The following is a 25,404-nucleotide window of genomic DNA, read 5'->3' on the forward strand; positions in this document are numbered from 1 at the left end:
GACAACCAATGCATCCACTATCCCTGCCGCTATTTCTCTTAAGACCCTAGGATGCAAGCCATCAGGTCCAGGGGATTATCCCCCTTTAGTCCCATTATCTTACTGAGTACCACCTCCTTAGTGATTGTGTTAAGTCCCCCCTCCTTCCCCCAAAACAGCCCCATGACTATCCACTGTTGGGATATTTTTAGTGGCCTCTACCGTGAAGACCGATACAAAATATTTGTTCAGAGTTTCTGCCATTTCCATGTTCCCCATTACTAATTCCCCGGTCTCATCCTCTAAGGGACCAACATTTACTTTAGTCACTCTTTTCCTTTTTATATAACTGTAGGAATTCTTGCTCTGTTTTTATATTTCGTGCTAGTTTACTTTCATAGTCCATCTTCCCTTTCTTATCATTTTTTGAGTCATTCTTTGCTGGTTTTTAAAAGCTTCCCAATCTTCTGTCCTCCCACTAGTTTTGGCTACTTTGTGTGCCCTTGTTTTTAAATTGGATACCATCCTTTATTTCTTTAGTTAGCCACGGATGGCTGTCTTTTCTTTTACAGCCTTTTCTGCTCACTGGAATATATTTTTCTTAAGTTATGAAATATCTCCTTAAATGTACGCCACGGGTCATTAACCGCCCTACAGTTTAATCTATTTTCCCAGTCCACTTTAGCCAACTCTGCCCTTATACTTTTGTAATCTCCTTTATTTAAGCTTAGTACGCTGGTTTGAGATCCAACTTTCTCACCCTCCATCTCAATTTGAAATTCAATCACGCTATGATCACTCATTGCGAGGGGATCCTTTACTAGGAGATTGTCTACTAATCCTGTCTCATTACACAGGACCAGATCCAAGATAGCCTGACCCCTGGTTGGTTCCGTTACATACTGCCCAAGGAACCCGTCCCTTATGCACTCTTCCTCAAGGCTATCCTGACCAATTTGATTTGTCCAATCAATATGGAGGTTAAAATCACCCATGATTATTGCTGTTCCCTTTTTACAAGGCCCCACTATTTCTTGGTTTGTACTCCGACCAACAGAGTTGCTACTGTTAGGGGGCCTATAGACTACGCCCACAGTGACTTTTTCCCCTCATTATTCCTCATCTTCACCCAAACAGTTTCAATATCCTGATCATTTGCGCCAATATCATTTCTCACTATTGCAGTGATTCCATCCTTTATCAACAGAGTTACCCCACCTCCTTTTTCTTTCTGTCTGTCCTTCCAGATTGTCAAATACCCCTGAATATTTAGTTCCAAGTCCTGGTCACCTTGCAACCATGTCTCAATAATGGCTATCAGATCATACCCATTTGTATCTATTTGTGCCATATTAGATGATGGCTGATCGGATCTTGGCCTCAACTTCACTTTCCTGCTTGTTTCCGATAACCCTGGACTCCCCTGTAGTTCAACAATCTGTCTATCTCAGCCTTGAATATATTCAATGACCCAGCCTCCACAGCTCTCCGTGGTAGAGAATTCCAAAGATCCACGACCCTCAGAAGAAGTTCCTCCTCATTTCCATTCTAAATGGGCGACCCCTTGTTCTGAAACTATGCCCCCTAGTTCTAGGTTCCCCCACGAGGGGAAACATCCTCTCTGCATCTAACCTGTCGAGTCCCCTCAGAATCTTCTTTGTTCCAATAAGATCACCTCTCATTCTTCTAAGCTCCAATGAGTACAGGCCCAACTTGCTCAACCTTTTCTCATAAGACAGTGTTGTGCGAAGTTGGAGAGACCAGGAGGGTTGCGGCTTTGATCTCTCGTGGATCTCAGCAATCGGGACATTGTAATCCCTAGAGCTGTAAACCTCACCTGTCCTCCTACAATCAAACAGCCTGCCCGTGCACAATGTTTGGGCTTATGTATGAAGAACAGCCACTTGGTGGTGGTGGTGGTGGAAGAAAATAGGTAATGGAGGGAAGCTGGTGCCCACTGAACTATACCCCTGCAAGAGTGTGTGCCTTTCGGCGAAGAGTGAGGGGGGATAAAATATACTGAAAGATTAAACAGTTGAAAAGTATGTGGCTGAGGATTAGTTACATTTAAAGCATACATTAAAAAGGTATGGCCACTTCAACATTAATATTTGTGCGCACATCTTACCTCTTCTCCTTGGGAGCCCTCTGCAGGCAGGAAATAGGAAACGACTACCGTGCTTGTAGTTTTAAACACACCGACGTCATACCACTGATTAGCTTCCTTCCTGGCTGCCGGCTTCGGCTGGGTATGAGACGCATCCGGTTTCTGAGGAATCATATTGAAAAGGTTAGTCACCCAGAAAGTACTCGGCTTTAGATGTCCACAAAAAAAAAAAGAGTTGAGAATAAAATGGTGCACACCAGCAGCGATCAGAGAGAAAATACTGCAGATGAATTCTGATGAGGTGTGTACACCTGAAATGTTGACCGTTCAATTTTATGGACGTTGGCAGATCTGCTGTGCATTTTCAGCAATCTCTACTTGTCTGGAGTAAAAATAAAGTGGGGAAGGTGGCTCAACCGTGGCTAACAAGGGAAATTAAGGATAGTGTTAAATCCAAGGAAGAAGAATATAAATTGGCCAGAAAAAGCAGCAAATCTGAAGACTGGGAGAATTTTATAATACAGTAGAGGAGGACAAAGGGTTTAATTAGGATGGTGAAAATAGAGTATGAGAGGAAGCTCGCTGGGAACATAAAAACTGTCTGCAAAAGCTTCTATAGATATGTGAAGAGAAAAAGATTAGTAAAAACAAACGTAGGTCTCTTGCAGTCAGATTCAGGTGAATTTTAATGGGGAACAAAGAAATGGCGAACCAGTTAAACAAATACTTTGGTTCTGTCTTCACGAAGGAAGACACAAATAACCTTCCGGATGTACTAGGGGACCAAGGGTCTCGTGAGAAGGAGGAACTGAAGCAAATCCTTATTAGGCGGGAAATTGTGTTAGGGAAATTGATGGGATTGAAGGCTGATAAATCCCCGGGGCCTGATGGTCTGCATCCCAGAGTACTTAAGGAAGTGGCCCTAGAAATAGTGGATGCATTGGTGATCATTTTTCAACAGTCTATCGACTCTGGATCAGTTCCTATGGACTGGAGGGTAGCTAATGTAACATCACTTTTTAAGAAAGGAGGCAGAGAAAAAACACGGAATTGTAGACCGGTTAGCCCGATATCGGTAGTGGGGAAAATGTTGGAAGCAATTATTAAAGATGTAATAGCACATTTGGAAAGCAGTGACGGATCGGTCCAAGTCAGCATGGATTTATGAAAGGAAAATCCTGCTTGACAAATCTTCTAAAAAATTTTTTGAGGCTGTAACTGGTAAGAGTGGACAGGGGAGAACCAGTGGATGTGGTGTATTTGGACTTTCAAAAGGCTTTTGACAAGGTCCCACACAAGAGATTGCTGCGTAAAATTAAAGCACATGGTATTGGGGGTAGTGTAATGACGTGGATAGAGAACTGGTTGGCAGACAGGAAGCAGAGAATCGGGATAAATGTGTCCTTTTCAGATTGGCAGGCAGTGACTAGTTGTGTGCAGCAGGGCTCAGTGCTGGGACCCCAGCTATTTACAATATACATTAATGATTTGGATGAGGGAATTGAGTATAATATCAGCAAGTTTGCAGATGACACTCAGCTGGGTGGCAGTGTGAGCTCTGAGGAGGACGCTAAAAGGCTGCAGGGTGACTTGGACAGGTTAGGTCAGTGGGCAAATGCGTGGCAGATGCAGTATAATGTGGATGAATGTGAGGTTATCCACTTTAGTGGCAAAAACACGAAGGCAGATTATCTGAATGGCAGCAGATTAGGAAAAGGGGAGATGCAACGAGACCTGGGTGTCATGGTACATCAGTCATTGAAAGTTGGCATGCAGATACAGCAGGTAGTGAAGAAGGCAAATGGTATGTTGGACTTCATAGCTAGGGGATTTGAGTATAGGAGCAGGGAGGACTTACTGCAGTTGTATAGTGCTTTAGTGAGGCCTCACCTGGAATATTGTGCTTAGTTTTGGTCTCCTAATCTGAGGAAGAACGTTCTTGCTATTGAGGGAGTTCAGCAAAGGTCGCCAGACTGATTCCCGGGATGGCAGGACTGACATATGAGGAGAGACTGGATCGACTGGGCCTGTATTCACTGGAGTTTAGAAGGATGAGAGGAAATTAGGGGTGCGTGCAATAAAGGTGTAGCAGTTATAATGGGTGACTTTAATATGCACATAGATTGGGCTAGCCAAACTGGAAGCAATACGGTGGAGGAGGATTTCCTGGAGTGCATAAGGGATGGTTTTCTAGACCAATATGTTGAGGAACCAACTAGGGGGGAGGCCATCTTAGACTGGGTGTTGTGTAATGAGAGAGGATTAATTAGCAATCTCATTGTGCGAGGCCCCTTGGGGAAGAGTGACCATAATATGGTGGAATTCTGCATTAGGATGGAGAATGAAACAGTAATTTCAGAGACCATGGTCCAGAACTTAAAGAAGGGTAACTTTGAAGGTATGAGGCGTGAATTGGCTAGGATAGATTGGCGAATGATACTTAGGGGGTTGACTGTGGATGGGCAATGGCAGACATTTAGAGACCGCATGGATGAAGTACAACAATTGTACATTCCTGTCTGGCGTAAAAATAAAAAGGGGAAGGTGGCTCAACCGTGGCTATCTAGGGAAATCAGGGATAGTATTAAAGCCAAGGAAGTGGCATACAAATTGGCCAGAAATAGCAGCGAACCTGGGGACTGGGAGAAATTTAGAACTCAGCAGAGGAGGACAAAGGGTTTGATTAGGACAGGGAAAATGGAGTACGAGAAGAAGCTTGCAGGGAACATTAAGGCGGATTGCAAAAGTTTCTATAGGTATGTAAAGAGAAAAAGGTTGGTGAAGACAAACGTAGGTCCCCTGCAGTCAGAATCAGGGGAAGTCATAACGGGGAACAAAGAAATGGCGGATCAATTGAACAAGTACTTTGGTTCGGTATTCACTAAGGAGGATACAAACAACCTTCCGGATATAAAAGGGGTCAGAGGGTCTAGTAAGGAAGAGGAACTGAGGGAAATCTTTATTAGTCGGGAAATTGTGTTGGGGAAATTGATGGGATTGAAGGCCGATAAATCCCCAGGGCCTGATGGCCTGCATCCTAGAGTACTTAAGGAGGTGGCCTTGGAAATAGCGGATGCATTGACAGTCATTTTCCAACATTCCATTGACTCTGGATCAGTTCCTATGGAGTGGAGGGTAGCCAATGTAACCCCACTTTTTAAAAAAGGAGGGAGAGAGAAAACAGGGAATTATAGACCGGTCAGCCTGACCTCAGTAGTGGGTAAAATGATGGAATCAATTATTAAGGATGTCATAGCAGTGCATCTGGAAAATGGTGACATGATAGGTCGAAGTCAGCATGGATTTGTGAAAGGGAAATCATGCTTGACAAATCTTCTGGAATTTTTTGAGGATGTTTCCAGTAAAGTGGACAAAGGAGAACCAGTTGATGTGGTATATTTGGACTTTCAGAAGGCTTTCGACAAGGTCCCACACAAGAGATTAATGTGCAAAGTTAAAGCACATGGGATTGGGGGTAGTGTGCTGACGTGGATTGAGAACTGGTTGTCAGACAGGAAGCAAAGAGTAGGAGTAAACGGGTACTTTTCAGAATGGCAGGCAGTGACTAGTGGAGTGCCGCAAGGTTCTGTGCTGGGGCCCCAGCTGTTTACATTGTACATTAATGATTTAGACGAGGGGATTAAATGCAGTATCTCCAAATTTGCGGATGATACTAAGTTGGGTGGCAGTGTGAGCTGCGAGGAGGATGCTATTAGGCTGCAGAGTGACTTGGATAGGTTAGGTGAGTGGGCAAATGCATGGCAGATGAAGTATAATGTGGATAAATGTGAGGTTATCCACTTTGGTGGTAAAAACAGAGAGACAGACTATTATCTGAATGGTGACAGATTAGGAAAAGGGAAGGTGCAACGAGACCTGGGTGTCATGGTACATCAGTCATTGAAGGTTGGCATGCAGGTACAGCAGGCGGTTAAGAAAGCAAATGGCATGTTGGCCTTCATAGCGAGGGGATTTGAATACAGGGGCAGGGAGGTGTTGCTACAGTTGTACAGGGCCTTGGTGAGGCCACACCTGGAGTATTGTGTACAGTTTTGGTCTCCTAACTTGAGGAAGGACATTCTTGCTATTGAGGGAGTGCAGCGAAGGTTCACCAGACTGATTCCCGGGATGGCGGGACTGACCTATCAAGAAAGATTGGATCAATTGGGCTTGTATTCACTGGAGTTCAGAAGAATGAGAGGGGACCTCATAGAAACGTTTAAAATTCTGACGGGTTTAGACAGGTTAGATGCAGAAAGAATGTTCCCAATGTTGGGGAGGTCCAGAACCAGGGGTCACAGTCTGAGGATAAGGGGTAAGCCATTTAGGACCGAGATGAGGAGAAACTTCTTCACCCAGAGAGTGGTGAACCTGTGGAATTCTCTACCACAGAAAGTAGTTGAGGCCAATTCACTAAATATATTCAAAAGGGAGTTAGATGAAGTCCTTACTACTCGGGGGATCAAGGGTTATGGCGAGAAAGCAGGAAGGGGGTACTGAAGTTTCATGTTCAGCCATGAACTCATTGAATGGCGGTGCAGGCTAGAAGGGCTGAATGGCCTGCTCCTGCACCTATTTTCTATGTTTCTATTTTCTATGAAACATAAAATTCTGATAGGATAGGTTAGATGCAGGAAAAATGTTCCCGATGTTGGGGAAGTCCAGAACCAGGGGACACAATCGAAGGATAAGGGGTAAGCCATTTAGGACTGAGATGAGATGAGGAGAAACTTCACTCATCGAGTTGTTAACCTGTGGAATTCCCTACCGCAGAGAGTTGTTGATGTCAATTCATTGGATATATTCAAGAGGGAGTTAGATATGGCCCTTACGGCTAAAGGGATCAACGGGTATGGAGAGAAAGCGGGAAAGGGATACTGAGGTGATTGATCAGCCAAGATCTCATTGAATGGTGGTGCAGGCTCGAAGGGCTGAATGGCCTACTCCTGCACCTATTTTCTATGTTTCTAGGTTTCAAAGATTGGAAGGTTTCTCTCCCATACAACAACAACTACTTGCATTTATATAGCACCTAGAAACATAGAAATTTACAGCACAAAAGGAGGCCATTTCGGCCCGTGTTCGTGCTGACCGACAAAGAGCCACATGGCCCTTGGTTAGCAGCCCTGGAGGTTACTTAGAAACCTATGAACAATGAAGGAAAGGTAAAGAGCAGTTTAATTCCAATTACCAACTCCAGGTCCGTAACCCTGCAGGTCCTACCTATATACTCGGCTCTGAAATGTGCTGAACATTGCACCCTCTGGCCGCTCTACAGGTGGACTATGCCAGCCTGCATGTTACATGCCCGCTCCATCGCATCACCTGGCCATGTCCCTTTGCCCGTCTCTTGATCCATTAACGCCAACTTCTCCAGGTAATAAAAACCCGAATAAACTTTCCTTATGACTCTCAGATGACATGGTGGTGCTGCCCCGGGACGCGGTTCTGCAGCAGTTGATGACAGAGCTCTTGCAGGCAGAAACGTTGAATTGTTTTCCAGCCTGTGCTAGATTGCCTCCGGAGCATCGAGACCGAATCTTGGCCAGAAATTTAGAATCGTGATCATGCCTTTTAGCTGTTGTGAATGCTGCCCTCCGAATTGTTCTGCAACAAAGCCAGGGTGAGTTTCGAGCCTCACCATATTGTGGAACATAAGAATTAGGAGCAGGAGTCAGCCATTCGGCCCCTCGAGCCTGCTCCGTCATTCAATAAGATCATGGCTGATCATCATCCTCAACTCCACTTTCCTGCCCGATCCCCATATCCCTTGATTCCCCCAGAGTGCAAAAATCGATCTCTCTCAGCCGTGAATATACTCAATAACTGAGCATTCACGGCCCTTTGGAGTAAAGAATTTTAAGATTCACAACCATCCGAGTGAAGAAATTTCTCCTCATTTCAGTCTTAAATGGCCGACCACTTATCCTGAGACTGTGCCCCCTGGTTCTAGACTCTCCAACCAGAGGGAAACAACCTCTTAGCATCCCCCTCAGAATCTTGTATGTTTCATTGAGATCACCTCTCACGCTTCTAAGCTCCAGTAAGTATAGGCCCAAACTACTGTAGTGGTGAATAAAACACCCATGTAATACCAGCCACATCACAGAATCTTCAGGCAGTAAAACCATGTGCTTGTTTATATCGGCAAATATGCGAGTCATTCTACTCCAGCAACATCACATAATTGCCTCAGGATAAATAGCTGGCTCATTATTTGTCAATATTGAGGGCTGTTGAATGTCAGTCATGAGAACTGCTTTATCCAAGAGTAGAGCCATGGGACCTTTAACGCCAATCCGATCTGCTGGAGCAGGCAGACGGACAGTTCCTCGAGGTCTCCCTGCCTAAAGCATGGCCGCTGGCACAGAACGGTTGCCGCCTTTCCCTACACAATGACCGATGCCATCCAATAGCAATTCTGTGTGAACCACTTTGGAGACGTGTCCTGGCCAACATTACAACAGTGACTACACTCCTGTAAAGCACTTTGAGATGTCGGTGGTTGTGAAAGGCACTATAGAAATGCAAGTCTTTCTTTCCTCTTTGAATCAATACCTCCAAAAACAGACCAACTAGTCTTTCATTTCAAAAGGGCTGTGGGATCTTGCTGTGCACTAACTGGCTGTCAGATCTGCTTACATAACACTCACTGTATTTCAAAGTAATTCAGTGTCCGTGAAGTGCATTGAGTTGCTTGGTAGGGTCTAGGTAAGAATGTGATAAGCTCCTGCATAACAGCGAGCGTTATTTAAATCAGATGCATGCAAACAGCCCAACCCTAAAATTATACTTCACCTTGGCTGCCTCCTATTTCTCATTTATATGTTGCCCCTTGGCGACATCATCCGAAAACACAGCGTCAAGTTTCCACATGTATGCTGATGACACCCAGCTCTACCTCACTACCACTTCTCTCGACCCCTCCACTGTGTCTAAATTGTCAGACTGCTTGCCCAGTTTCGGAGGGGCAGAAATTTTCTCCAATTGAATATTGGGAAGACCAAAGCCAGTGTTTTCGGTCCCCGCCACAAACTCCGTTCCCTAAACACTGACTCCATCCCTCTCCCCAACTTCAGTCTGAGGCTGAACCAAACTTGAATATTCCAATGCACTTCTGGCTCACCTCCTACGTAAACGAGAGGTGATCCCCAAAACTCGGCTGTCCATTTCCTAATTCGTACCAAGTCCCACTCACCTATCACCCCCTGTGCTCACTGACCTACATTGGCTTCCAGTTAAGCGACGCCTTGATCTCAAAATTCTCATCCTTATTTTCAAATCCCTCCCTATCCCACAATCCCCATTGGTGGCTGTGCCTTTTGTTGTCTAGGCCCCAAGGTCTGGAACTCCCTGCCTAAACCTCTCCACCTCTCTTTCCTGCTTAAAACATACCTCTGATCAAGCTTTTGGTCACCTGTGCTAATTTCTACTTATGTGGCTTGGTGTCAAATTTTTTAAACTCATAATACTCCTGTGATGAGCTTTGGGATGTTTCACTACGTTAAAGGCGCTATATAAATAAACGTCGTTGTTGTTGTACTTCAAAGACATCTTTTCAAACAGATTTGTTGTTGTTGCACAATACTAGTTTTAGATAGATGCTGAACTTTCATGACATGGCAACTTTTCCCTCAAATGTGTTCATCATGGCGAAAGAGGTATGTGTTGGGGAACGCAATTCTTGCCCATTTCGGAGACCCAGTGCATCTAGTTGTCCCTGGTAAAAATTATTAGAGTGGAACATGTAGGGAAAGTTCCCTCTGCTCCAGCTCAACTATATGCTTCAGTGCCATCTTCAAGAAGCACCCCGTGCAACACCAACACGTCCCATTCTAGTGGGATTTCAGCATGACTTAGAATTTGAGTCAGTTTTGTGCTGTCGACCCAACAGAAACTGGGTGGAGAAGAATGGAACCTTACAACCGGCAGAAAGAGAAGTTGTCCATCTCACCACTTCCATAGATCTGAATCCATGTCCCAGAGACAAAAGCCAGTCCCTTAGTCAGAATTCTAACGTAACTCATTCAGTGAAGTTCTGAGATGTTTGACATTGTAATGAGGTACTATTTCAAGGCAAGTTTTTTTTGTAAATTAATTCTGCTAATTTTCATTTTGCATATTTTGAAGTTCAAGCCAACAAATAATTGACATGGGGAGGCAATATCCAATTGTCCGTTCTTACAGGAGTACTTACCGATGCAGGAAGGCCAATTCCATTGGCCACTTGGGCTAAAGCAGTAGCTGCCTGTAGTTTCATTGGACTGGAGACTGGGTTGGTTGATGGCGTCAAGAGAGAAGTGTATGGTGTCAAACCTGTTTCACAATAAAGGAAAGCACCAGTCAATTTTACTACCATACTTAGAAACATAGAAAATAGGTGCAGTATGCCATTCGGCCCTTCGAGCCTGCACCACCATTCAATATGATCATGGCTGATCACACACTTCAGTGCCCCGTTCCTGCTTTCTCTCCATATCCCTTTAGCCGTAAGGGCCACATCGAATTCCCTTTTGAATATATCTAACGAACTGGCCTCAACAACTTTCTGTGGTGGAGAATTCCACATGATCACAACTCTCTGACTGAAGAAGTTTCTCCTCATCTGGGTCCTAAATATCTTACCCCTTATTCTTAAGACTGTGACCCCTGGTTCTGGACTTCCCTAACATCAGGAACATTCTTTCTGCATCTAACCTGTCCAATCCCGTCTGAATTTTATATGTTTCTATGAGATCCCCTCTCATTCTTCTAAATTCCAATGAATATAAGCCTAGTCGATCCAGTCTTTCATCATATGGCAGCCCTGTCATCCCGGAAATCAGTCTGGTAAACCTTCGCTGCATTCCCTCAATAGCAAGAATGTCCTTCCTCAGATTAGGAGGCCAAATCTGTACACAATATTCAAGGTGTGGCCTCACCAAGGCCCTGTACAACTGTAGTAAGATCTCCCTGCTCCTATACTCAAATCCTCTCACTATGAAGGCCAACATGCCATTTGCCTTCTTCACCGCCTGCTGTACCTGTATGCCAAGTTTCAATGACTGATGTACCATGACACCCAGGTGTTGTTGCACCTCCCCTTTTACTAATCTGTCACCATTTAGATAATATTCTGCCTTCCTGTTTTTAACCACCAAAGTGGATAATCTCACATTTATCGACATTATACCTCATCTGCTATGTATTTGCTCACTCACCTAACCTGTCCAAGTCACCCTGCAGCCTCCTCACAGCTCAAACTGCTACCCAGCTTAGTGTCATCTGCAAACTTGGAAATATTACATTAAATTCCTTTGTCTAAATCATTGATGTATATTGTAAATAGCTGGGGTCCCAGCACTGAACCTTGCGGTACCCTACTAGTCACCGCCTGCCATTGGAAAAGGACCCATTTATTCCTACTCTTTGCTGCCTGTTTGCCAACCAGTTCTCTATCCACGTCAGTACATTACCCCCAATACCATGTGCTTTAATTTTGCACACTAATCTCTTATGTGGGACCTTGTCAAAAGTCTTCTCTCACATGCAATCTGTATTTCGAAAGCCGCAGCATTCGGATGTCATGCCATGGGCTTTTAATATTCTTGTCCTATAAGCGAATGGAAATTTAATTCCTATTTTGAGGAAATGTTTGTCTCATGGTAGAAGCCCATATCCACCATATTCATGCTTGCTAGTTGACATGCGCGTCAAGTTGAGTCATCAGCTGTGGCTCAGTGGGTAGCACTCGTCTCACGCCAGGGACCTGAGCACAAAAATCTAGGCTGACACTCTAGTGCAGCGCTGCGGGAGCACTGCACACCGGAGGTGTAGTCTTTCAGACGAGACATTAAAACAAAGCCCCGTTTGCCCTCTCAGGTGGACGTAAAAGATCCCGCAGCACTATTTCCAAGAAGAACAGGTGAGTTCTCCCCGGTGTCCTGGCCAATATTTATCCTAACATCACTAAAACAAATGATCTGGCCATTATCACATTGCTCTTTGTGAGAGCTTGCTGTGCACAAATTCATTGCTGCGTTTCCTACATTACAACAGTGACTACACTCCAAAAAGAAAGTACCTTATTGGCTGTAAAACACTTTGAGACGTCCAGTGTTCATGAAAGAAGCTATATAAATGGAAGTCTTTTTTTTCTTACCTGAAGACAAGAGATGAGGAGTAAGCCAAGAATAGGTAATTAGACAATGCCCAACTGGATGAGCAGAAGAGAAGAGTAATAAAGTGGAGAGGAGGGCGGGAATAAGTTACCTGCAGAAAAAAGGTCACTGCAACAGCTAAGAGGGTTGCTCAGCATGGAGCAAGTGTTTGGAACAATTCGTCAAGAAGGCTAGGAGACACAAAAACACTCAGGACCACAACAAATAGGATTCGTGTCACTCAAAGCTTACATACAATGGCCCCTATTTTTGCCACCATTGGGCGCCGTTTTTTTGACGCCCAGCGATTTTTGTTGGAGTAGAGAGTCAGTTTTAATTTCCGCCAAAGTTTTGGCGATTGTATGTATGCATTTATATGAGCAATAGTTTGCTTATACAAGTGGTCTTTGGAACACAAAATAAATATATGCATATACCTTAAAAAAGGTAACAGGGACAGTCAAAACCCAGTTGGATGCTACAATAGGAACAGGACACCAATACTTGGTGCACCTGCTGAGTTTGAGTATATTCAAGGCTGAGAGAGATAGATTTTTGGACTCTAGGGGAATCAAGGGATATGGAGATCGGGAGGGAAAATAGAGTTGAAGTCGATGATCAGCCATGATCTTATTGAATGGCGGAGCAGGCTCGAGGCGCTGTGGGGTCTACTCTTATTCCCATTATGTTCACCTCCCCAGCAACTACAATCTTCTTTGCTGTCTGTGGGATATTATTGAAAGAAAACATAACAGGAGCAGGAGTAAACCACCTGGACCCTCAAACCTGCTCCGCCCTTCAATAAGATCATGGCTGTCTGATCATGGACTCAGCTCCACTTCCCTGCCTGCTCCCCATAACTCTTGACTCCCTTATTGCTCAAAAATCTGTCTATCTCCGCCTTACATATATTCAATGACCCAGCCTCCACAGTTCTCTGGGGCAGAAATTCCTCCTCATCTCAGTTTTAAATAGCAGCCCCTTATTCTGAGACTATGTCCCTAGTTTTAGTTTTCTCTATGAGTGGAAATATCCTCTCTGCATCTACCTTGTTGAGCCCCCTCATTAGCTTATATGTGGCTGATATATCATCGGCCACATCTGGGAATCATTTATATAACAATTTAACGTAATAAAACGTCCCAACGTGCCTCACAGCAGTGTAAATCACAGAAAATTTGTCATCGAACTACACAAGGAAATATTAAGACAGATGAGTTTTAAGGAGTGTCTTTAAAGGAGGAGAGAGAGAGAGAGAGATAGAGAGGTTTAGGGAGGAAATTCGAGATTAGGGCCTTGGCAGCTGAAGGCACGGTTAAAATTGGGGATTCGGAAGAGGACAGAATTGGAAGAGCGCAGAAATATCGGAGGGCTGAAGGCAATGTTCCCATTAATTTTTGGGGGGTGCATGGCCCCTTTAACTGCCTGCGTGGGACCTCTAGACAACTGCGCGGCTTAACGGAAACAATGGTTGTCGGATCGGAGGACGTTAGAGAGAAAGTGAGGGGGCGAGGCCATAAAGGGATTGGAAGACAAGGATGAGAATTTTAAAATCACAGTCAGCGATGGGTGAACGACTTCGGATACAGGCAGCAGAGTTTTGGATGACAACAGACGGAGAAAAAAAAGGCGCTATTTTGCTATGCTCACCTGTGGTCTTCAGGATAGGTATCTGAACACTTGCGACCGCGCTGGCCACTTCCTGTGGCCCGTTGGTCTCCGAGGTAGAATCGTTGAGACTATCTGCTGGCGCGAGTGTCTCTGCTGGCCGTGAGGGCTGGTTGCTCCCTGCAGCTTGCTGCTGCCGCGCTCTTTCTATATCCTGCTGTGCAAGTTCGGCTAGCGGCACGATAGACTGCAGGGTCACCAGTGTCTGTAGTGCCTGTTGCGATAGTTGTGCGGGCTGTATTGTTGCCAAATCTGCCGAAGAGGTATCCATGGGCTCTTGCCTTACTGCATTTTAAAGAAGTGGGCAAATGGTTAAAAACTGCTGCAATGTTATTGAGAGTTTGTTATCAGCAGAACACAGAGCACTCAAATTGGGTAATTATTCACCAAACAATGCATACAGAGGTATATAAAAAAAAAACACCCAGGAACGCCAGAAAGTGTGTTAACGTATTAACACAGAAAATAAAGAAACAGAAAATGCTGGCAATACACTGTGGGTTTTTCAAAATCGGAGAACAGTAGACAAGTTAAATGTTTTGGGTGGACACCTTTCATAAGAACTGGCGATGTACCCTCTATTCTACAGGGAAGAATCGGGACTAAAATGATAAAGGATATCTGTAATGCCCATCTGCAGGGCTCCTCCTCCACCTGTCTCCCTACAGCTGACGTCACCTGCAATATACAGCACTTGATTTGACACCCCATCCACCATCGGAGCACCGTGGCTGCAGTGTACACCATCTACAAGGTGCACTGCAGCAACTCGCCACAGCTTCTTCGACAGCACCTTCCAAACCCGCGACCTCTACTACCTAGAAGGACAAGGGCAGTAGGCACATGGGAGCACCATCACCTACAAGTTCCCCACCATCTTGACTTGAAACTATATCGGCCATTTCTTAATCGTCGCTAGGTCAAAATCCTGGAACTCCCTCCCTAACAGCACTGTGGGAGTACCTTCACCGCATGGACTGCAGCAGCTCACCACAAACTTCTCAAGGGCAGTTAGGGATGGGCAATAAATGCCGGCTTGCCAGCGACGTCCACATTCCAACAAATGAAAAAAAATGTGGAGCCGAGTGAACGGAGACATCAGTTTACCTGCGCTGGAGGCATTTCACAGTGAAAACAGTGTTCTCTCAACACTTCAGTGAAAGTCACATTCCCGCAGCTCAGCACAGCTAACCTAATCCTGCTTGCCTGAAGCCTTAGAGAATGACCACAATCACTGAAGCACATAACTCTTATCATCTCCCACTTCTGTCCGAAAACGAATTAACAACCAACGATCAACTCATCCTCTCCTTGCTGGTGTACAGTTCTACAAGCAGCATGTGCCCTCTGTAAACTTGGCTAAATGGACACTCTTCACGTGCTCCTCAGCAAAGAGCCTTGGGTCAGCCCCCATCTGGAGCAGTGCGTACAGTTTTGGGCACCAAACCCGAGGGAAAATCTTGGGAGGGGATGCATTGCAGATTCACCGGAATTATATAGAAGAGTTAAAAGGGTTCAATTATGAGGACAAGTTGCATAACCTAGGCTTTTATTCCCATGAGCTGAGATGACTGAAGGATGATCTGATCGTGGTGATGAAAATGCTAAAAGGATTTGATAGGTTACGGTTTCCTCTGATGGGAGAAATCGAGTATGAGGGGATATAATCTTAAAGTTAGAGCTAGGCCGTCCAGGGGCGATGTCAGGAAACACTTCTTCCAAAAAGGGTAGTGGAAATCTTGAACGCTCTCCCCCAAAGGGCTGTGGATGTTTAAGACCGAGTCTGATACAGTAAGGGTATCAAGAGATTTGGATCAGAGGTGGGTCAATAGAGTTGAGATACAGATCAGCCAGGATCTAATCGAGTGGTGCAGCAGGGCAGAGGGGCTGAATGACCTCCTCCTGTTCCTCTGTTGATCGGCTACAGACCTGCGGAGGTAATGACAATCATGCTCAACCCTGCCCACACTACCAATGTAATATTGTTGATAAGACGATGGCGCCTCCAGCTTAGCTTGCAGTCCCTTGTAACCACGCGGTTGGGAATGCGGTCCTGCACCATGCACCTACCTGCAGCCGCTGCCGCTTTAGCCTCCAGAGCTGCTTGTGCCGCCACCTGTACCGCTGCTGCCACCCTCTTGGCCTCCTCCTCCAGCGCCGCCGAGCGGGCTGCCTCTTCGGCGGCCGCCGCCACCGCCAGCTCCTCGGGCGACAGGCCCAGCTCGGCCAGGGTCTCGGGCCGGCTGTCGGCCAGCAGCTCCCGAGGAGGGAGGAGCTGGTCCTGCTGGAGACTGCCGCTGGGCTGAGGTTGCTGCGCAAGCGCCGCCGCTGTCGTAGGCCCGCCGGGGAGCCGAACCACTTCCAGAGTCGCTCGAGGAGTTAAGTTGATATTGGCTGCAGTACTGGAAGAGATGGCAGGCAGTCTCTGTCCAACCGTCTGTCCCGCTGTAGACACGGAACCTTGCTCACCGCTATTTTCAGCTGATCGGGCTGCCTGTAGGGAGAAAAATAATTTGGGAGTTCAATAATTTGTCCTAAAGAAAGAACTTGCATTTATTTAGCGCCTTTCACGACCACCGGACACCTCAAAGCGCTTTACAACTTGGGAGTGTAGTCACTGTTGTAATGTGGGAAACGCGGCAGCCAACTTGCGCTCACAAACAGCAATGTGACAATGACCAAATAATCTGTTTTTATTATGTTGATTGAGGGATAAATATTGGTGAGGACACCAGGGATAACTCCCCTGCTCTTCTTTGAAATAGTGCCATGGGACTTTTATGTCCACCTGAGAGTAGACAGGGCCTCGGTTTAATGTCTCATTCAAAACGCAGCAACTCTGATAGTGCAGCATTCCCTCAACACTGCACTGGAGTGTCCACCTAGATTTATTTGCTCAAGTCCCTGGAGTGGGACTTGAACTCACAACCTTCTCACTCAGAGGCAAGTGTGCTGCCCACTGAGCCACGGCTGATCACTATATTGCGATACCAACGACTTGGACTTCATTTAAGTTGTAGTAATTAAGCCGCAGCACCAGCTAGTTTCAACTCCAAGAATTGCACAGAACAGTCAATCATCGATCTGAATACTCAGCAGGAATTCATATGAAATCCCAAGTGTCTGTTCTCCAGCTCTTCAGTAATATTAGCCAGAAATGTAACCAGAGGTTTAGGCAAAATTCACTAATAGCAGCAAATCAAAACGCATACTGCGAGTACCAGCGCCTTCTTCGGCTAAACCGTAAAGAGGAAATCCTCTTGGAATTTCACTAAATAAGGAAACCACAATCGCTAACAATAAAAAAAACTTGCATGTAATCAGAATTGGTGAAATACTTTAAGTGATGGCACTGGGGAGACCGGTCAGAATTATCAGCTGTGTTGCAGACAGAGAGCTTGAGCCGCAAGATTCAAGTACGCTGAGGTTCCAACACTCTTTGCATGGTGAGAAAGGTGAGAGTGTGTAAGGGCGAGAGGTGTGCGTGCATGTGGATCTGCAAGGACATGGCCCATTTACCGAGTGTAGATACAGGTTAGCAAAAGCCAAGGCTCAGGGACCCACAAGTGAGCACAGGGGTACTGCTGCAGTTTAACCATTTACAACTAGTCAGCCCACCAAAGGGAGCAGAGATCAGCTTCCCACTGCTGCTCCAACCAGGATCACGAAGATTATATGGCTGCAACAAAAGCAAAATACCGCAGATGCTGGAATCTGAAAAAAAACCCAGAAAATGCTGGAAATCTCAGCGGGTCAGGCAGCATCTGTAGAGAGAAACCGAGTTAATGTTTCGGGTCGATGACCCTTCAGCAGAACTCATAAGAGTATACGGCTGCTGGACTATCTGGACTGAGTGGGACGAATTCGAGCTCTCTGGAAAAGGTCGACATCTCCAAGTCCCATTAACAAGCTAGGTCAGCTGCTCATCAGTTCCAGACCCGCCCGGCTCAGGTATCAGATTACCAAGTCTGCCAGAAATGTCAACGTGAAGCCACCCAAAAGATGGCTTACCAATTGGTCACTAGACTACTAATGGCCATGGATGATACGGACACGGTGCAGGATAGGCAGAGTTTTGGATAAGCTCAAGTTTGTGGAGGGTGGAAGGGGTGAGCTTGCCAGGAGACCATTGGAATTAGTTGAGTCTGGAGATTGCAATGGCATAGCTGACTGCTTTTAATCAGTAGATGGGGATGAAGCAAGGGTTGAGATGCACAATGTTACGGAGGTGAAAATGCAGTCTCTCTTTGGGGATCCACGTGCTCGCTGACAGACACTGGTTCCCGATCTCCCAACGTTTCAAATTTAAAATCCCTTCATGGTCTCGTCCCTCTCAACCTCCGCAACCAACTTTAGCCCTACAATTCTGAGATCTCTGCATTCCTGCAACAGTCCTCTTGCGCATCACCCCCCACTCCTTTTGCCCCACCACTGGCGGCCATATCTTCAGCTGCCCAGAGCCTACGCTCTAGAATTCCTGTCCTATACCTCTCCACCTCCTCCTCCTCATTCAAGGTCTCTCTCACCAAACTTTGAGTCACCCTTCCTTTTACCCACCACCCATTTTTGTCTGATTACACTTCTGTTAAGTGTTTTTGATTGTTTTTCTATGTTAAAGATGCTGTATAAATGCAAGTTATTCCAGTTGTTGTAAGTAGATGAATGCAGCATCCTGTTGTGCACTGTTGTCCGAGTCACTGCCTATGATGATGATGACAGCAAGATTCCGGAAAAAGCAATGAAATAAGTGTTTGTTAATCAGTCTTTTTAGTGGTGGCAGTTGAGGGAGGAAAGTTGACCAGGAAACTTGGGAATGCCGTGCTCTCTGATTAGTGCCATGGGATCTTTACAGCCACATGTTTCAATGTCTCACCTGAAGGATGGCTCCTCTGACAATGCAGCATTCCCCAAGGAAGACACTGGCGTGCCAAAGAAAATGATCTAGAAACTCCCCATTACCAAATTAGTGAGCAAGCACTCACACCTGGGTTCAAGCCCGCCTGCCCGTACCAGCGCCATAGCCCTGTGTAGCTCTTCGCCTTACCTGTGTGGAGGGCCCAGGTGCAGGTGTGGATTGCGTCACCATGGTAACTGCCCCACTCTGTGCTGTCGATGCAGTGGTTGCAGTGTTGGTCGTTGCCGCAGTTGCTGTTTCACCATGCACACTTTCAGGGATACCCTGACTGTTCACTGCAGGAGGCTGGACTGCAGAGTTTGGAGGGTGAAAAAAAAATAAAAAATAGAAAATTAGGTTAAGCTATTGCTTCAATATTGAAAGACCTACTTAGCATATGGGTACCAATACACTATTGAAAAAAAAACACACTTCATTAGTAACCTTCCTGTGTGATAAATTCATCTCCACAGTTACATATCTTGACAACACACCATTAAAAGCTGGTGTACGATGAATAATTCATCTCCAGAGTTACATATCTTGACAACACACCATTAAAAGCTGGTGTACGATGAATGACCACTTGGCGGAGGCCATTGAGCCCCTCGAGCCTGTTCAGCTATTCAATTAGATCATAGCCGATCTGGATCTTGACTCCATCCATCCGCCTCGGTTCCATAACTCAATGCCATTGCCCAACAAAAAGCTATCAATCTCAGTTTTTAAATTTTCGATTGACCCCCACCCCCACCATCATTGATAGCTTTTTAGAACAGGTGGGGAGTGGGGTGGAAGGAGAGCAAGTTCCAAACTAGCTGCTGGTGCTAGGGAACCTAACCCAGCAATCTTGGGGGGGGGGGGGGGGGGTGTAAAGAGACGAATGACAGAGCAGAAGGAGAGGAGATGACAGAAAGCAAAAGAAAAATTGTATTAAAAGTTAGTTGCATGATAAAATAGCAACTTATATTTATATAAAAACATAGAAAATAGATGCAGGAGTAGGCCATTCGGCCCTTCGAGCCTGCACCACCATTCAATAAGATCATGGCTGATCATTCCCTTTCTTGCTTTCTCTCCATACCCCTTGATCCCTTTAGCCGTAAGGGCCATATCCAACTCCCTCTTGAATATAAGAACATAAGAATAGGAACAGGGGTAGGCCATCTAGCCCCTCGAGCCTGCTCCGCCATTCAACAAGATCATGGCTGATCTGGCCGTGGACTCAGCTCCACTTACCCGCCCGCTCCCCGGAACCATTAATTCCCTTATTGGTTAAAAATCTATCTATCTGTGATTTGAATACATTCAATGAGCTAGCCTCAACTGCTTCCTTGGGCAGAGAATTCCACAGATTCACAACCCTCTGGGAGAAGAAATTCCTTCTCAACTCGGTTTTAAATTGGCTCCCCCGTATTTTGAGGCTGTGCTCCCTAGTTCTAGTCTCCCCGACTAGTGGAAACAACCTCTCTGCCTCTATCTTGTCTATCCCTTTCATTATTTTAAATGTTTCTATATGATCACCCCTCATCCTTCTGAACTCCAACGAGTAAAGACCCAGTCTACTCAATCTATCATCATAGGGTAACCCCCTCATCTCCGGAATCAGCCGAGTGAATCGTCTCTGTACCCCCTCCAAAGCTAGTATATCCTTCCTTAAGTAAGGTGATCAAAACTGCACGCAGTACTCCAGGTGCGGCCTCACCAATACCCTGTACAGTTGCAGCAGGACATCCCTGCTTTTGAACTCCATCCCTCTCGCAATGAAGGCCAACATTCCATTCGCCTTTCTGATTACCTGCTACACCTGCAAATTAACTTTTTGGGATTCATGCACAAGGACCTCCAGGTCCCTCTGCACCGCAGCATGTTGTAATTTCTCCCCATTCAAATAATATTCCCTTTTACTGTTTTTTTCCCCCCCCTCCCCCCAAGGTGGATGACCTCACATTTTCTGACATTGTATTCCATCTGCCAAACCTTAACCCATTCGCTTAACCTATCTTAATCTCTTTGCAGCCTCTCTCTGTCCTCTACACAACCTGCTTTCCCACTAATCTTGTGTCATCTGCAAATTTTGTTACACTACACTCTGTCCTCTCTTCCAGGTCATCTATGTATATTGTAAACAGTTGTGGTCCCAGCACCGATCCCTGTGGCACACCACTAACAACCGATTTCCAACCCGAAAAGGACCCATTTATCCCGACTCTCTGCTTTCTGTTAGCCAGCCAATTCTCGATCCATGCTGATACATTTCCTCTGACTCCGCGTACCTTTATCTTCTGCAGTAACCTTTTGTGTGGCACCTTATCGAATGCCTTTTGGAAATCTAAATACACCACATCCATCGGTACACCTCTATCCACCATGCTCGTTATATCCTCAAAGAATTCCAGTAAATTAGTTAAACATGATTTCCCCTTCATGAATCCATGTTGCGTCTGCTTGATTGCACTATTCCCATCTAGATGTCCCACTATTTCTTCCTTAATGATAGCTTCAAGCATTTTCCCCACTACAGATGTTAAACTAACCGGCCTATAGTTACCTGCCTTTTGTCTGCCCCCCTTTTTTTTTTTATAAACAGAGGCGTTACATTAGCTGCTTTCCAATCCGATGGTACCTCCCCAGAGTCCAGAGAATTTTGGTAGATTATAACGAATGCATCTGCTATAACTTCCGCCATCTCTTTTAATACCCTGGGATGCATTTCATCAGGACCAGGGGACTTGTCTACCTTGAGTCCCATTAGCCTGTCCAGCACGACCCCCTAGTGATAGTGATTGTCTCAAGGTCCTCCCTTCCCACATTCCTGTGACCAGCAATTTTTGCATGGTTTTTGTGTCTTCCACTGTGAACACCGAAGCAAAATAAGTGTTTAAGGTCTCAGCCATTTCCACATTTCCCATTAGTAAATTCCTCTTCTCATCTTCCAAGGGACCAATGAACTGGCATCAACAACTCTCTGCAGTAGGGAATTCCACAGGTTAACAACTCTGAGTGAAGAAGTTTCTCCTCATCTCAGTCCTAATGGCTTACCCCTTATCCTTAGACTATGTCCCCTGGTTCTGGACTTCCCCCATCATCAGGAACATTCTTCCTGCATCTAACCTGTCCAGTCCCGTCAAAATTTTATAAGTGTCTATGAGATTCCCTCTCATCCTTCTAAACTCCAGTGAATACAAGTCCAGTCGATCCAGTCTCTCCTCACGTCAGTCCTGCCATCCCGGGAATCAGTCTGGTGAACCTTTGCTGCACTCCCTCAATAGCAAGAATGTCCTTCCTCAGATTAGGAGACTAAAACGGAACACAATATTCCAGGTGAGGCCTCACTAAGGCCCTGTACAACTGCAGTAAGACCTCCCTGCTCCTATACTCAAATCTTCGAGCTATGAAGGCCAACATACCATTTGCCTTCTTCACCGCCTGCTGTGCCTGCATGCCAACTTTCAATGACTGATGAACCATGACACCCAGGTCTCGTTGCATCTCCCCTTTTCCTAATCTGCCGCCATTCAGATAGTATTCTGTCTTCGTGTTTTTGCCACCAAAGTGGATAACCTCACATTTATCCACATTATACTGCATCTGCCATGCGTTTGCCCACTCACCTAACCTGTCCAAGTCCCCCTGCAGCCTCTTAGCGTCCTTCTCACAGCTCACACCGCCACCCAGCTTAGTGTCACCTGCAAACTTGGAGATATTACACTCAATTCCTTCATCTAAATCATTAATGTATATTGTAAATAGCTGGGGTCCCAACACTGAGCCCTGCGGCACCCCGCTAGTCACTGCCTGCCATTCTGAAAAGGACCCGTTTATCCCAACTCTCTGCTTCCTGTCTGCCAACCAGTTCTCTATCCACATCAATATATTACCTCCAATGCCATGTGCTTTAATTTTATACACCAATCTCTTGTGTGGGACCTTGTCAAAAGCCTTTTGAAAGTCCAAATACACCACATCCACTGGTTCTCCCTTGTCCACTCTACTAGTTACATCCTCAAAAAATTCTAGAAGATTTGTCAAGCATGATTTCCCTTTCATAAATCCATGCTGACTTGGACCGATCCCGTCACTGCTTTCCAAATGCGCTGTTATTTCATCTTTAATAACTGATTCCAACATTTTCCCCACTACTGATGTCAGGCTAACCGGTCTATAATTACCCATTTTGTCTCTCCCTCTTTTCTTAAAAAGTGGTGTTACATTAGCTACCCTCCATTCCAGAGGAACTGATCCAGAGTCAATAGACTGTTGGAAAATGATCACCAATGCATCCACTATTTCTAGGGCCACTTCCTTAAGTACTCTTGGATGCAGACCATCAGGACCCGAGGATTTATCCCATCAATTTCCCGCCTAATAAGGATTTCCTTCAGTTCCTCCTTTTCACTCGACCCTCGGTCCCCTAGTATTTCCGGAAGGTTATTTGTGTCTTCCTTCGTGAAGACAGAACCAAAGTATTTGTTCAGCTGGTCTGCCATTTCTTTGTTTCCCATTATAAATTCACCTGAATCTGACTCCAAGGGATTTGTCTTCATTAATCTTGTTCTCTTCACATATCTATAGCAGCTTTTGCAGTCAGTTATGATGTTGCCAGCAAGCTTCCTCTCATACGCTATTTTCCCCCTCCTAATTAAACCCTTTGTCCTCCTCTGCTGAATTATAAAATTCTCCCAGTCCTCAGGTTTGCTGCTTTTTCAAGCCAATTTATATATGCCTCTTCTTTGGATTTAACACTATCCTTAATTTTCCTTGTTAGCCACGGTTGAGCCACCTTCCCCCGTTTTATTTTTACTCCAGACAGGGATGTACAATTGTTGAAGTTCATCCATGTGATCTTTAAATGTTTGCCATTGCCTACTCAACCCGTTAAGTATCACTCGCCAGTCTATTCTAGCCAATTCACGTCTCATACCATCAAAGTTATCTTTCCTTAAGTTCAGGACCCTAGTCTCTGAATTAACTGTGTCACTCTCTATCTTAATGAAGAATTTTACCAATATATAGCACCTTTAACTTAGCAAAACGTCCCAAGGTGCTTCACAGGAGTGATGTCAAACAAAATTTGATCAAAGAGGTAGGTTTTAAGGAGCGCCTTAAAAGGAAAAAAAGAGAGCTAGAAAGGCGGAGAGATTTAGGTAGGGATTTAATGAGCTTAGAACCAAGGCAGTTGAAGGTACAGCCACCAATGGTTGAGCAATTACAATCAGGGATGCTCAAGAGGCCAGAATTGAGGAGTGCAGATACCGCGGAGAGTTGTTTGGCTGGAGGAGATTAGAGATAGGGAGGGGCGAGGCCATGGAAGAATTTTGAAAATTGTGGTGTTGATTAATCGGGAGCCAAAGTAGCTCAGCGAGCACAGGGGCTAATTGGTGAATGAGATTTGGTGCGAGTTAGGACATGGGCAGCAGAGTTTTGGATGACCAAGTTTACGGAGGGTAGAACATGGGAGGTGAGCCAGGAGTGCGTTAGAGTGGTCGAGTCTAGAGGTAACAGAGGCATGGATGAGGGTTTCAACAGCAGATGAACGGAGGCAGGGACGGAGATAGGAGATGTTACGGAGGTATAAATATGCAGTCTTGGTAATGGTGTGGATGTGTATTCGGAAGCTCATCTCGGGGTCAAATATGACACCAAGGTTGCGAACAGTCTGGTTCAGCCTCAGACAGTTTCCAGGGAGAATGATAGAGTCGTTGGCTAGGGAACAGAGCTTTTGGCGGGGACCGAAGGCAAATGGCTGCGGTCTTGCCAATATTTAGTTGGAGGAAATTTCTGCTCATCCAGTACGTATTGTTAGACAAGCATTCTGATAATTTAAAGAGGGGTCAAAAAAAGTGGTGGCGAGATAGAGCTGGGCGTCGTCAGTGTACATGTGAAAACTGACATTGTGTTTCCGGATGATGTCGCCAAGGGGCAACATGTAGATGAGAAATAGGAGTGTCCCAAGGATAGATCCTTGGGGGACAACAGAGATAACGATGCGGGAGTGGGAAGAGAACCATTGCAGGTGATTCTCTGACTATGATTAGATAGACAAGATAGCTACTTGGTGCCATTAACAAAAACAACAATGAGTAAATCAGTAAACCAAACTATCCCCAATGTCCCGATTCCCACTGTGCACTTACCCTGGTGGGCTGCAATGTTTGCTGTGGTGGTTGTAGACGTGTTGGTGGTGTTGGTTTCTGACGTCTCGTGGGGAGGATTTGAACACCGCACTGGCACTTCTATCAACTCTATCTGCTGGGTCTGAGTGCCAGAAGACATGGTGGGGACCCGAGAAGTTGCAACCAAAGCTGACCCAGAATTCATCAGCTGTTGTGCTTGCTGCGTCACCATGCCACTGGGGGAGGCGACGATCGTGACCCGATTCGGCTCGGACACAGGCTGAAAGGAATTCACGGACACAGGTCAGAGATGGCAAACAGGAGGGACCATGTCAACAGGTTATTGTACTTCACCCATTCAAACCATTAATGGAAGGGTGCACAGTGACAAAGTACAAGCAATGGGCTTGAGAAGACTGGAGTTTTTGGAAAACACCCACCGATGGATCAGTATGCGATGGATCAGTGGGTAAATACAAGGCAAACTATGGTATGAAAGAT

At 45.6% G+C, this 25,404-nt stretch overlaps 1 protein-coding gene across 4 annotated transcripts in view; it reads right to left on the bottom strand.

The window, feature by feature from the left end:
* Positions 1-25,404, bottom strand: part of LOC139277334 (host cell factor 1-like) — a 122,558-nt gene that overhangs the window by 23,102 nt on the left and 74,052 nt on the right. For all 4 annotated transcript variants that reach the window (XM_070895661.1, XM_070895660.1, XM_070895662.1 and 1 more), the window contains 6 exons: positions 24,925-25,183; positions 18,938-19,098; positions 15,964-16,387; positions 13,876-14,178; positions 10,284-10,402; positions 2,108-2,248 (listed from right to left, as the gene is read on the bottom strand). In XM_070895661.1, coding sequence (XP_070751762.1) covers positions 2,108-2,248; positions 10,284-10,402; positions 13,876-14,178; positions 15,964-16,387; positions 18,938-19,098; positions 24,925-25,183 — 1,407 coding nt within the window. The remainder of the gene's footprint in view (positions 1-2,107; positions 2,249-10,283; positions 10,403-13,875; positions 14,179-15,963; positions 16,388-18,937; positions 19,099-24,924; positions 25,184-25,404) is intronic.

Source organism: Pristiophorus japonicus, chromosome 12 (genome assembly GCF_044704955.1).
Source record: "Pristiophorus japonicus isolate sPriJap1 chromosome 12, sPriJap1.hap1, whole genome shotgun sequence".
NCBI classification, from domain to species: Eukaryota; Metazoa; Chordata; class Chondrichthyes; family Pristiophoridae; genus Pristiophorus; species Pristiophorus japonicus.